The 14,372-nt window shown below is 53.5% G+C and overlaps 1 protein-coding gene across 1 annotated transcript in view; it reads right to left on the minus strand.

Annotated features, from left to right (window-relative positions):
• The window catches only part of GPATCH1 (G-patch domain containing 1), a 178,120-nt gene that overhangs the window by 130,311 nt on the left and 33,437 nt on the right, over positions 1-14,372 (minus strand). The window contains 1 exon segment of the mRNA XM_075326109.1: positions 10,575-10,672. Within this exon segment, the coding sequence (XP_075182224.1) occupies positions 10,575-10,672 (98 nt within the window).

Here is a 14,372-nt window from a genome sequence, read left to right on the forward strand (position 1 = left end):
TTGAGATCCAGGATGGGCCGGAAGGAACCGTCCTTTTTGGGGACTAGGAAGAGATTTGAGTAGAAACCTCTGAACCGTTCCCGTGCGGAAACAGGTACAATTACTCCGCTGGCCTGCAAGGATGCCACGGCCTGGGAAAAGGCGGCGGCCTTGGAGCAGGGGGGAGTTGACAGAAAAAATCTGTTTGGCGGGCTGGAAGAAAATTCTATCCTGTAGCCGTGGGAGATGACGTCTCTCACCCACTGATCGGAGACGTGTTGAAACCACACGTCGCCAAAGTGGGAGAGCCTGCCACCGACTAAGGACGTTGCTGGCGCGGACAGATAGTCAAGAGGAGGCTGCCTTAGTGGCAGCAGCACCTGCGGTCTTCTGTGGACGCGCTTTTGTGCGCCAGCTGGATTTTTGGTCCTTGGCAGTGTTAGTGGACGAGGCCGAGGGCTTAGAGGACGACCAGATGGAGGAACGAAAGGAACGAAACCTCGACTGATTCCTACCCTGGACAGGTTTCTTGGTTTTGGTTTGTGGCATGGAAGTACTCTTCCCGCCAGTAGCTTCCTTAATAATTTCATCCAGTTGTTCTCCGAACAGCCGGGACCCAGCAAAAGGGAGCCCCGCAAGGTACTTCTTTGAAGAAGCATCTGCCTTCCACTCTCGAAGACACAAGATCCTGCGGATAGCGAGGGAATTAGCCGAAGCCACCGCCGTGCGGTGAGAAGCCTCCAGCATGGCAGACATGGCATAGGATGAGAAAGCTGAAGCCTGAGCAGTTAAGGCAACCATCTCAGGCATAGATTCCCTAGTGAGGGAATGCATCTCCTCTAGGGAAGCAGAGATGGCTTTGAGAGCCCATACTGCTGCAAAAGTCGGGGCGAACGAGGCCCCTGCCGCCTCATATACGGATTTGGCCAGAAGGTGAACCTGGCGGTCAGTGGAATCCTTAAGCGAGGTGCCATCAGCCACTGATACAACGGTCCGGGCTGAGAGTCTAGACACCGGGGGGGGGGGGGGGGGGGGTCTACCTTAGGCGAATGAGCCCACTCCTTGACCACCTCAGGTGGAAAGGGAAAACGGTCATCAGAACCACGCTTAGGGAAGCGTTTGTCAGGGCAGGCCCTGGGCTTGGTCACAGCGGCCTGAAAACTGGAGTGGTTAAAGAACACACTCTTTGTCCTCTTAGGCGAGGTAAACTGGTGCTTTTCTGCCAGAGAGGGTTGCTCCTCTGATACTGGCGGATTGAGATCCAGTACAGAATTAATGGACGCAATCAAATCACTAACATCTGAGTCACTTTCGGATAGACCAATGGGGCACATGGAGGTAGTCTCCGAGCCCCCAGTAAAGGCATCCTCCTCGTCATGCGAGTCAGCTTCTGAGACCGAGCCGCGGGACAAGGAAGGAGAGGGGGCCCTGCGTCTCTTTTTAGGAGGACGGGGTCTGGGACCAGAGGATGAATCCTCTGTGAGCTCCGGTCCTGAGAGAGACCTAGCAGCAGAGGCACCATGTGAAGGGGGCTGATGCATGCTCAGCAAAGTCCTGGACAAATGTCCCATGGAGTCAGCAAAAGACTGGGAGATAGACCTGGTTAAGGATTCTACCCAAGCTGGGGGTTCAGCCACAGGGGCCGGAGCAGCCTGAGAGACCCCTGGGTGTGCGATTCCAGGCTGAGGCATCGTCAGGTTAGAGCAGGCATCACAATGTGGATAGGTGCTCGGTTCCGGCAGAAGGAGCTTACATGCAGTGCATACTGAAAACAGCTTTGGAGCCTTGCTCCTTGTGTGAGACATGCTGCTGGAGTGAGGGCTCTGCCAGACTGACCCCCAGAGAGTATATACAGAAGGTCCACAACCAGAGGTTGTGGCTTACCAGACCGCTGGAGCGGTGTTGTGTGCCCTCCAGATCCCGAAGCACCTCAGCAGGGATGCTGCAGACCAGTGCTGATCGCAGGGAAAAACGCTGAGAAAATGGCCACCGGAGTGAAGAGAGGGGGCGGGACTTACTCTGGGAGCGGGATCTGGAGGGCCAAAGAGACTTACAGGGGAGGAGACATGTACCCAGTGAGGAGTGTCTCTCCCCTGTGCAGAACGGCCGCTGGGCGGAGCCGCGCTGTCCCTCTGCATGAATGACATGCGAGGGCAGTGAAACCGAAAGTAGGCCTCCGGCGAAGCCGGGGCCTAAATTTGAGCGGTGCGGCCGGCGCGCAGGCACCATCGGCGCGGTTCTCAGGCGACAGCCAGAGAACCCGCCGGAAATGTCATAAAAATCACTCAGCACACTCTCCCACAACAATAAAGTACAAGGGACCCCCATATATAACCGTCTCAGGTACTTAGCTTGCTGAGACGCAGGGTAGGCAGTCCCTGGGGGGGAATGAGTGCTCCGGTCCAGCAGGATCCTGAAGGGCTGCGGATGGAGACCGGTCTCATGCCAAGCATGGAGAACCGTGCTGGCTCCCACTTCAAGCCAGAGCCCCGGAGTGATGGTGAAGGAGCACGGCATGTAAGGCTCCAGCCTGGGAATCAACCTTAACAGCACCGCCGACACAGTGGGGTGAGAAGGGACATGCCGGGGGTCCAGACTGGACCCGCTTTTCTTCAAACTCTTTCCAAAAATGAAAAATCAGATGAGAATGCATGTGTGGATGTATGCCTCCTGAACACAAAGCGATAAACTGGCTAGATCTGGTTCTCCAGAGGGTGTATAAGCTCAGAGGGAGGAGCTACACTTTTGAGTGTAGTACTTTGTGTGTCCTCCGGAGGCAGAAGCTATACACCCAATGTCTGGGTCTCCCATAGGAACGATAAAGAAATCTACGGTAAAGTCACAACAAAGCGCACATTTCAGACTTGCTCGATTTACGCAAACTTTCTTTAAAATACGAGAACTCCCATTTTTCAGTGCAAATATGTAGAAAATCAGGTAATAAGTGACACTTGTGTATAATAGATGCCGACATTCTGCACAATGCATAGAAAAGCGTACGTGTTCCTGTGTAACCCCCCCTGTATACACAGCTTACAGCCGGCTCGCCTGCCCGTCAGGTCTCCGCAGCAATGTATACTGGTAGATATTTGCTTTTTCATGTGTTTATATTGCTATAACGTTCCCTCGTAATTGCCGGTGACAGATGAATTGGTGCAGGAATTCCTACAGATCTATCATCAGCAGCATTACAACCTCACCCATCATGGCCGGCAGCCTGTAATCGTACATTACTGACTGCTGTCATGGTCATACGTCTCCCATAATGCTCAGTAACAATGTGCCGGTGCATTCTCATTATATACTGCCTGTAAAACTTTACTACATTCCTTTTACATTTAAAGGGATTATCCACTTTTGTAAAGTATGTGCATAAATAGGAGCTAATAAAACGGTTATACGGCTTAGTCATATGTGAGGATTCATACCTTTACCCTGTATATGATGCCCAGCCCCGGTGTAAGGTCTTAATGTCCATTTACTATAAAAAATCATCATGGACGAGCGTTCCCAGGACCTGGATGATCTTACAGTCTAAATCACCTGATATTATTATTACTATTTATTATTATAACACCATTTATTCCATGGCGCGTTACATGTGAAAGGGGTATACAAAATAGGGACAAGTACAATAATCATAAACAATACAAGGCACTGTATGATCACCGTTCTCAGCAGGGTATCATCCTGTATAAAAAGGAAATTAAACGACCACCAACCAGGCAAACACCGTATTTTTCGTTTTATAAGACGCACCCCCAAATTTGGTGAAGGAAAAGAGAATTTATTTTTTTTTTTAATGTTAAATGGGGTCCATCTTATAATGCCAGTGTCCGTCTAACAAATCATATAGGGTATATGTCCCTCATAGCCCCCCATCCTAAAATTAGCCCCCTTAATCTGGATATGGCCCCCTTGTGCTGGCACACATTCCCCTGTGCTGCCTATGGCCCCCTATGGATTGCACACAGTCCCCTGTGCTGCCTATGGCCCCCTATGGATTGCACACAGTCCCCTGTGCTGCCTATGGCCCCCTATGGATTGCACACAGTCTCCTGTGCTGCCTATGGCCCCCTATGGATTGCACACAGTCCCCTGTGCTGCCTATGGCCCCCTATGGATTGCATACAGTCCCCTCTGCTGCCTATGGCCCCTTATGGATTGCATACGTTCCCCTGTGCTGCCTATGGCCCCCTATGGATTGCACACGTTCCCCTGTGTTAGATATCGCCCCCATGCTGCTGCCCATAGTAAAATAAAACACTCTTTCCTTACCTCCTCCAGCGCTGATCTCCCTCCTGTCTCCCTCCGTGCTTCTGTTCCTCCACTTCCTGGTTCTTGGTGCCGGTCATGTGATCGGCACAGCAGAGTGAGATCATCGCTGCGTGCCTGATCACAGTGGAAGCAGGGACACCGGGGAGAAACGCTGGAGGGGGTAAGTAAAGCTTTTTTATTTTAGGATGAGCAGCATCATGGGGGCCATATCTAACACAGGGGAAGCATGTGCCATCACAGGGGGGCGCAGGGACATATAATATGCACCACTGCCCCAGCCTGTCACTGCGGTGCGGTTTCAGCACCACGGTGATGGACAGCGGCTGTGCATAATATATGAGCGGGAGCAGGAGATCTAACGCACACACATACATACCACACACCCCCTCCCCTCCCCCGTATGTTCGGCTTATAAGACGCACCCCCTACTTTCCCCCAAAATTTGGGGGAACAAAGAAGGGAATTTTGTTTACTTACCGTAAATTCCTTTTCTTCTAGCTCCAATTGGGAGACCCAGACAATTGGGTGTATAGCTACTGCCTCCGGAGGCCACACAAAGTATTACACTAAAAAGTGTAAGGCCCCTCCCCTTCTGGCTATACACCCCCCCGTGGGATCACGGGCTCCTCAGTTTTAGTGCAAAAGCAAGAAGGAGGAAAGCCAATAACTGTTTTAAAGACAAATTCAATCCGAGGAACAACATCGGAGAACTGAACTCTTCAACATGAACAACATGTGCACCCGAAAAAACAAAATCCCTAAGAAAACAGGGCGGGTGCTGGGTCTCCCAATTGGAGCTAGAAGAAAAGGAATTTACGGTAAGTAAACAAAATTCCCTTCTTCTTTGTCGCTCCTAATTGGGAGACCCAGACAATTGGGACGTCCAAAAGCAGTCCCTGGGTGGGTAAAAGAATACCTCGTGATAGGGCCGTCAAACAGCCCTTTCCTACAGGTGGGCCACCGCCGCCTGAAGGACTTGTCTACCTAGGCTGGCATCCGCCGAAGCGTAGGTATGCACCTGATAATGCTTGGTAAAAGTGTGCAGACTCGACCAGGTAGCCGCCTGGCACACCTGCTGAGCCGTAGCCTGGTGCCGTAATGCCCAGGACGCACCCACGGCTCTGGTAGAATGGGCCTTCAGTCCTGATGGAATCGGAAGCCCAGCCGAACGGTAGGTGTGAAGAATTGGTTCCTTGATCCACCGCGCCAGGGTGGATTTGGAAGCTTGCGACCCCTTACGCTGACCAGCGACAAGGATAAAGAGTGCATCCGAGCGGCGCAGGGGCGCCGTGCGGGAAATGTAGATCCTGAGTGCTCTCACCAGATCCAATAAATGCAAACCTTTTTCAAATTGGTGAACTGGATGCGGACACAAAGACGGTAAAGTGATATCCTGGTTGAGATGAAAGGAGGATACCACCTTAGGAAGAAATTCTGGAATTGGACGCAGAACTACCTTGTCCTGGTGAAATACTAGGAAGGGAGATCTGCATGATAACGCCGCCAGCTCGGACACTCTCCGAAGAGACGTGACCGCCACTAGAAAGGCCACTTTCTGTGAAAGACGAGAAAGGGAAACATCCTTCAAAGGCTCGAAAGGCGGCTTCTGGAGAGCAATTAGGACCTTGTTCAGATCCCAGGGCTCCAACGGCCGCTTGTAAGGGGGGACGATATGACAAACCCCTTGCAGGAACGTGCGTACCTGAGGAAGTTGCGCTAGGCGCTTCTGAAAAAATACGGATAGCGCGGAGACTTGACCTTTAAGGGAGCCGAGCGACAAACCTTTTTCCAACCCAGACTGCAGGAAGGAAAGAAAAATAGGCAATGCAAATGGCCAGGGAGAAACTCCCTGAGCAGAGCACCAAGATAAGAATATCTTCCACGTTCTGTGGTAGATCTTGGCGGAGGATGGCTTCCTAGCCTGTCTCATGGTGGCAACCACTTCATGAGATAAACCTGAGGCCGCTAGGATCCAGGACTCAATGGCCACACAGTCAGGTTCAGGGCCGCAGAATTCAGATGGAAAAACGGCCCTTGAGACAGCAAGTCTGGACGGTCTGGCAGAGCCCACGGTTGGCCTACCGTGAGGTGCCACAGAACCGGGTACCACGACCTCCTTGGCCAGTCTGGAGCGACAAGGATGGCGCGGCGGCAGTCGGCCCTGATCTTGCGCAGCACCCTGGGCAACAACGCCAGAGGTGGGAACACATAAGGTAGCCTGAACTGCGACCAATCCTGAACTAGGGCGTCTGCCGCCAGAGCTCGGTAATCGTGGGATCGCGCCATGAAAACCGGGACCTTGTTGTTGTGCCGTGACGCCATCAGGTCGACGTCCGGCATCCCCCAGCGGCGACAGATCTCCTGAAACACGTCCGGGTGAAGGGACCATTCCCCTGCGTCCATGCCCTGGCGACTGAGAAAGTCTGCTTCCCAGTTTTCCACGCCTGGGATGTGAACTGCGGATATGGTGGATGCCGTGTCTTCCACCCACGTCAGAATCCGCCGGACTTCCTGGAAGGCCTGCCGACTGCGTGTTCCCCCTTGGTGGTTGATGTATGCCACCGCTGTGGAGTTGTCCGACTGAATTCGGATCTGCTTGCCTGCTAGCCACTGCTGGAAGGCTTGTAGGGCAAGATAGACTGCTCTGATTTCCAGAACATTGATTTGAAGGGTGGACTCTTTCCGAGTCCACGTACCGTGAGCCCTGTGGTGGAGAAACACTGCTCCCCACCCCGACAGGCTCGCGTCTGTCGTGACTACCGCCCAGGATGGGGGTAGGAACGACTTTCCTTTCGACAATGAGGTGGGAAGAAGCCACCACCGGAGAGAGTCCTTGGCTGTCTGAGAGAGGGAGACATCCCTGTCGAGGGATGTCGACTTCCCGTCCCATTGGCGGAGAATGTCCCATTGAAGTGGACGCAGATGAAACTGCGCGAAAGGAACTGCTTCCATTGCTGCTACCATCTTCCCTAGGAAGTGCATGAGGCGCCTCAAGGGGTGCGACTGGCCCTGAAGGAGAGATTGCACCCCTGTCTGTAGTGAACACTGTTTGTCCAGTGGAAGTTTCACTATCGCTGAGAGAGTATGAAACTCCATGCCAAGATATGTTAGTGATTGGGTCGGGGTTAGATTTGACTTTGAAAAGTTGATAATCCACCCGAAACCCTGGAGAGTCTTCAGTGCCACGTTTAGGCTGTGCTGGCATGCCTCTTGAGAGGGTGCCTTGATAAGTAGATCGTCCAAATACGGAATCACAGAGTGACCTTGCGAGTGCAGGACTGCCACTACTGCTGCCATAACCTTGGTAAAGACCCGAGGGGCTGTCGCCAGCCCGAAAGGTAGAGCTACGAACTGCAGGTGTTCGCTTCCTACAACGAAGCGTAGAAAACGCTGATGCTCTGGCGCAATCGGCACGTGGAGATAAGCATCCTTGATGTCTATTGATGCTAGGAAATCTCCTTGAGACATTGAGGCGATGACGGAGCGGAGGGATTCCATCCGGAACCGCCTGGTTTTCACGTGTTTGTTGAGCAGCTTTAGATCCAGGACGGGACGGAACGACCCGTCCTTCTTTGGCACCACAAACAAATTGGAGTAAAAACCGCGACCTCGTTCCTGAAGAGGAACGGGAGTCACCACTCCTTCCGCCTTTAGGGCGGACACCGCTTGCAGAAGAGCATCTGCTCGGTCGGGAGGTGGAGAAGTTCTGAAGAAGCGAGTTGGAGGACGAGAACTGAACTCTATCCTGTACCCGTGAGACAGAATGTCTCTCACCCAACGGTCTTTGACCTGTGACAGCCAAATGTCGCCAAAGCGGGAGAGCCTGCCACCGACCGAGGATGCCCATTCTCTCAACCACAAGGCTCTACGTAAAACCACGGAGTTGGCAGACGCCACTGCCGTACGGCTCGTAGAGTCTAGGACAGCATTAATCGCGTAAGACGCGAATGCAGACATTTGAGAGGTCAAGGGCGCCACCTGCGGAGCAGATGTACGTGTGACCGTGTCGACCTGTGTAAGCCCAGCTGAAAAAGCTTGGAGTGCCATACGGCTGCGAATGCTGGCGCCAACGACGCTCCAATAGCTTCATAGATGGATTTCAACCAGAGCTCCATCTGTCTGTCAGTGGCATCTTTAAGTGCCGCCCCATCTTCCACTGCAACTAAGGATCTAGCTGCAAGCCTGGAGATTGGAGGGTCCACCTTGGGACACTGGGTCCAGCCCTTGACCACGTCAGGGGGAAAAGGATATCGTGTATCTTTAAGCCGTTTGGAGAAACGCTTATCTGGATAAGCGTGGTGTTTCTGGATTGCGTCTCTAAAGTCAGAGTGGTCCAGAAAAGTGCTCAATTTACGCTTGGGATACCTGAAATGGAATTTCTCCTGCTGTGAGGCTGACTCCTCCGCAGGAGGAGCTGGTGGAGAAATATCTAACATTCTATTGATGGACGCTATAAGATCATTCACTATGGCGTCACCATCAGGTGTATCCAGATTGAGAACGGTCCCCGGATCAGAATCCTGATCAGCCACATCCGCCTCATCACACAGAGAGTCGTCCAGCTGGGACCCTGACCAGTGTGATGAAGTTGAGGGCCGCTCATAGCGAGCCCGCTTAGGCCGTCTGGGACTGTCGTCCGAGTCAGAGTCGTCACCCTGGGGTGCATGCGACACCTCCTGAGCTCGGGAGTGTTCCAGCTGAGGGGGACCAGGGAGCAATGATTCAACAGTGCCCATGGTCTGAGTTACTGGTCTAGACTGCAATGTTTCAAGAATTTTAGACATAGTCATAGACAATCTGTCAGCAAAAACTGCAAACTCCGTCCCTGTCACCTGGACAGCATTCACAGGTGGTTCTCCCTGGGTCACCTCTAGCAGCGGCCCCGGCTGAGCAAGTGCCACAGGGGCCGAGCACTGCACACAATGGGGGTCAGTGGAACCTGCCGGTAGAGCAGCCCCACATGCGGTACAAGCAGCATATAAAGTCTGTGCCTTGGCACGTTTGCTTTTTGCGGACGACATGCTGTTGTCTGCCTTGAGTAACCTAGGAGGGTATATAGCAGAGAGTCACCAGCGACCGTACAGTGTAATGTATAGCATGCAAGCACAAAAATACAAAGTACACTTCGGCACAAGTGGGGGTGAGCCCTTGAGGGCTGCTTACCGCCCGCTGAAAAGCGGGTGTGAGGTCGCAGAATCCCGTGTCTGGGTCTCCCAGTCTCCCCTCTCCAGCTCAGCGTGCAGACAGGAATGGCTGCCGGCGTCCTGTGAGGAGGGGCGGACCGTGGGCGTGCCACAAACAAAGTGCGGGAAACTGGCGTCCCACTGTGCCCAGTGTGAGGGCTGGAGTATGTAAAGCAGACTCCAGCCCTCAGCGCTGATGGTCTGTACAGCGTCCCGCCCTCCCCCTGACTGGCAGGTCTGGGGGCGGGAACGAAACGAACTAGGCCGCAAAAGCCGGGGACTGTAGTAATAAGCGCGGCCGTCATACATGCACGGCTAGCGCGGAAGTCCCCGGCGCACCACAAGTCCCAGCCGCGTCGCAGTGAAAACTGACCCCAGCGGCCGGCGCGGCCGTTCGTATAAAGTCTACTCACTCAGCAGCGCTGTAGTGAGGAATGGCACAAGCGCAGCAGCGCTGATGTCCCCGGCGCACTAACACGCCCAGCATGCTGCGGTGTGCGCGCGGTATGCCCGGGGACACAGAGTACCTTATTGAAGCAGGGCCCTGTCCCTGACGATACTCGGCTCCATATCCAGCCGATTCTCCGGGGGCTGTGGAAGGAGCACGGTCTCAGTGCCTGGAGACCGGTAAAGTCCCACTTCACCCAGAGCCCTAATGGGGATGGGGAAGGAATCAGCATGTGGGCTCCAGCCTCCGTACCCGCAATGGGTACCTCAACCTTAACAAACACCGCCGACAGAAAGTGGGGTGAGAAGGGAGCATGCTGGGGGCCCTAGTATGGGCCCTCTTTTCTTCCATCCGACATAGTCAGCAGCTGCTGCTGACTAAACAGTGGAGCTATGCGTGGATGTCTGACCTCCTTCGCACAAAGCATAAAACTAAAACTGAGGAGCCAGTGATCCCACGGGGGGTGTATAGCCAGAAGGGGAGGGGCCTTACACTTTTTAGTGTAATACTTTGTGTGGCCTCCGGAGGCAGTAGCTATACACCCAATTGTCTGGGTCTCCCAATTAGGAGCGACAAAGAAAGTGCGTCTTATAAAGCGAAAAATACGGTAATTTGCTGTTCAGTAGTCATTTAGTGCTGCAGGTTGGCAAAATATCATTTGATATTTTCAGCATTGTTCCACCTACCGGCTCTGTGTTTCTGAGCTTTCCTCTTTATCCTGGGCCCCACTCCTTGCCCTTCTTTCCACCCCATCTGCCGTAAAAGCTGCACTCCCATCGTGATCCTGAACATAATAAAAAAAAAAAAAGGTACATATTAATATTTAAAAAAAAAAGAAAAAAATATGCAGAAAAGACGACACAAAGAAGGGAATTTTGTTTACTTACCGTAAATTCTTTTTCTTCTAGCTCCTATTGGGAGACCCAGACAATTGGGGCGTATAGCTTCTGCCTCTGGAGGCCACACAAAGTATTACACTTTAAAAAGTGTAACTCCTCCCCTCTGCCTATACACCCTCCCGTGCATCACGGGCTCCTCAGTATTGGTGCAAAAGCAGGAAGGAGGAAACTTATAAATGGTCTAAGGTAAATGCAATCCGAAGGATATTCGGAGAACTGAAAACCATGAACCAAAAGGAACAATTCAACATGAACATGTGTACACAAAAAAACAACCAGCCCGAAGGGAACAGGGGCGGGTGATGGGTCTCCCAATAGGAGCTAGAAGAAAAGGAATTTACGGTAAGTAAACAAAATTCCCTTCTTCTTTGTCGCTCCATTGGGAGACCCAGACAATTGGGACGTCCAAAAGCAGTCCCTGGGTGGGTAAAAGAATACCTCGATAAAAAGGAGCCGAAAACGGCCCCCTCTTACAGGTGGGCAACCGCCGCCTGAAGGACTCGCCTACCTAGACTGGCGTCTGCCGAAGCATAGGTATGCACCTGATAGTGTTTCGTGAAAGTGTGCAGACTAGACCAGGTAGCCGCCTGACACACCTGCTGAGCCGTAGCCCGGTGCCGCAATGCCCAGGACGCACCTACGGCTCTGGTAGAATGGGCTTTCAGCCCTGAAGGAATCGGAAGCCCAGAAGAACGGTAGGCTTCAAGAATCGGTTCCTTGATCCACCGAGCCAAGGTTGACTTGGACGCCTGCGACCCTTTACGCTGGCCAGCGACAAGGACAAAGAGCGCATCTGAATGGCGCAGGGGCGCCGTGCGAGACACGTAGATCCGGAGTGCTGTCACTAGATCTAACAAATGCAAATCCTTTTCACATTGGTGAATTGGATGAGGGCAAAATGAAGGTAAGGAGATATCCTGATTGACATGAAAAGGGGACACCACCTTAGGGAGAAAGTCCGGGACCGGACGAAGAACCACCTTATCCTGGTGAAATACCAGGAAGGGGGCTTTGCATGACAGTGCTGCCAGCTCTGACACTCTTCGGAGTGATGTAACTGCCACTAGAAATGCCACCTTCTGCGAAAGACGTGATAGAGAGACATCCCGCAGCGGCTCAAAAGGTGGTTTCTGAAGAGCCCGGAGAACCCCGTTGAGATCCCAGGGTTCCAGTGGCCGCTTGTAAGGTGGGACTATGTGGCAAACTCCCTGCAGGAACGTGCGGACCTGCGGAAGCCTAGCTAGACGCTTTTGAAAAAACACGGAAAGCGCCGATACCTGTCCCTTAAGAGAGCCGAGAGACAAACCCTTGTCCATTCCGGATTGAAGGAAGAAAAGAAAAGTGGGTAAGGCAAACGGCCAGGGGGTAAAACCCTTATCAGAGCACCAGGCTAAGAAGATCCTCCAAGTCCTGTGATAGATCTTGGCGGACGTTGGTTTCCTGGCCTGTCTCATAGTGGCAATGACCTCTTGAGATAACCCTGAAGACGCTAGGAGCCAGGACTCAATGGCCACACAGTCAGGTTGAGGGCCGCAGAATTCAGATGGAAAAATGGCCCTTGGGACAGCAAGTCTGGTCGGTCTGGGAGCGCCCACGGTTGACCCACCGTGAGGTGCCACAGGTCCGGGTACCACGACCTCCTCGGCCAGTCTGGAGCGACGAGGATGGCGCGGCGGCAGTCGGACCTGATCTTGCGCAACACTCTGGGCAGCATTGCCAGAGGAGGAAATACATAAGGCAGTCGAAACTGCGACCAATCCTGAACTAAGGCGTCCGCCGCCAGAGCTCTGTGATCCTGAGACCGTGCCATGAATGCCGGGACCTTGTTGTTGTGCCGAGACGCCATGAGATCGACGTCCGGCGTTCCCCAGCGGCAACAGATCTCTTGAAACACGTCCGGGTGAAGAAACCATTCCCCTGCGTCCATGCCCTGGCGACTGAGAAAGTCTGCTTCCCAGTTTTCTACGCCCGGGATGTGAACCGCGGAGATGGTGGAGGCTGTGGCCTCCGCCCACAGCAGAATCCGCCGAACTTCTTGGAAGGCTTGACGACTGCGAGTGCCGCCCTGGTGGTTGATGTACGCGACCGCCGTGGCGTTGTCCGACTGTATGCGGATCTGCCTGCCCTCAAGCCACCGATGGAACGCTTTTAGGGCTAGATACACTGCCCTTATCTCCAGAACATTGATCTGAAGGGAGGACTCTGTCGGAGTCCAGGTTCCCTGAGCCCTGTGGTGGAGAAACACCGCTCCCCACCCTGACAGACTCGCGTCCGTCGTGACCACAGCCCAGGATGGGGGCAGGAAGGATTTTCCCTTCGACAGAGAAGTGGGAAGGAGCCACCACTGAAGAGAGGTTTTGGCTGCCAGGGAAAGAGAGACGTTCCTGTCTAGGGACGTCGACCTCCTGTCCCATTTGCGGAGAATGTCCCATTGGAGTGGACGCAGATGAAACTGCGCAAAGGGGACGGCCTCCATTGCTGCCACCATCTTCCCCAGGAAGTGCATGAGGCGCCTCAAGGGGTGTGACTGGGCCCGAAGGAGAGAGTGCACCCCAGCTTGCAGCGAACGCTGTTTGTCCAGCGGAAGCTTGACTATCGCTGAGAGAGTATGAAACTCCATCCCGAGGTACGTCAGTGATTGGGTCGGAGTCAATTTTGACTTTGGGAAATTGATGATCCACCCGAACCTCTGGAGAGTCTCCAGAGCAACGGTCAGACTGTGTTGACATGCCACCCTGGAGGGTGCCTTGACTAGGAGATCGTCTAGGTACGGGATCACCGAGTGGCCCTGAGAGTGTAGGACTGCCACAACGGCTGCCATGACCTTGGTGAAGACCCGTGGGGCTGTCGCCAGGCCGAAAGGCAGTGCCACAAACTGAAGGTGGTCGTCCCCCATGGCGAAACGCAGGAAGCGTTGATGCTCTGGTGCGATCGGCACATGGAGATAAGCATCCCTGATGTCGATTGATGCAAGGAAGTCTCCTTGGGACATCGAAGCGATGACAGAGCGGAGGGATTCCATGCGAAACCGTCTGGTTCTCACATGTCTGTTGAGCAATTTGAGGTCCAAAACGGGACGGAATGAACCGTCCTTTTTTGGCACCACGAACAGGTTGGAGTAAAAACCGCGACCACGTTCCTGAAGGGGAACGGGGATCACAACTCCTTCTGTCTTCAGAGTGTCCACCGCCTGAAAAAGTGCAACGGTACGCTCGGGAGGCGGAGATGTTCTGAAAAAACGAGTCGGAGGACGAGAGCTGAACTCTATCCTGTAACCGCAAGACAGAGCGTCTCTCACCCATCGGTCTTGGACATGTGGCCACCAGGCGTCGCAAAAGCGGGAGAGCCTGCCACCGACCGAGGATGCGGTTTGGGGAGGCCGAAAGTCATGAGGAGGCCGCCTTGGAGACGGTGCCTCCGGCGGTCTTTGGAGGACGTGACTTAGACCTCCATGCAGAAGAGTTCCTCTGGCTCTTCTGTGGCCTGTTGGATGAGGAGGATTGGGATCTGGCTGAGGGCCGAAAGGACCGAAACCTCGCTTGAATTTTTCGTTGCTGAGGTCTCTTTGGTTTGGGCTGGGGTAAG

The sequence above is a fragment of the Anomaloglossus baeobatrachus genome, chromosome 10 (genome assembly GCF_048569485.1).
Source record: "Anomaloglossus baeobatrachus isolate aAnoBae1 chromosome 10, aAnoBae1.hap1, whole genome shotgun sequence".
Classification (NCBI taxonomy): domain Eukaryota; kingdom Metazoa; phylum Chordata; class Amphibia; order Anura; family Aromobatidae; genus Anomaloglossus; species Anomaloglossus baeobatrachus.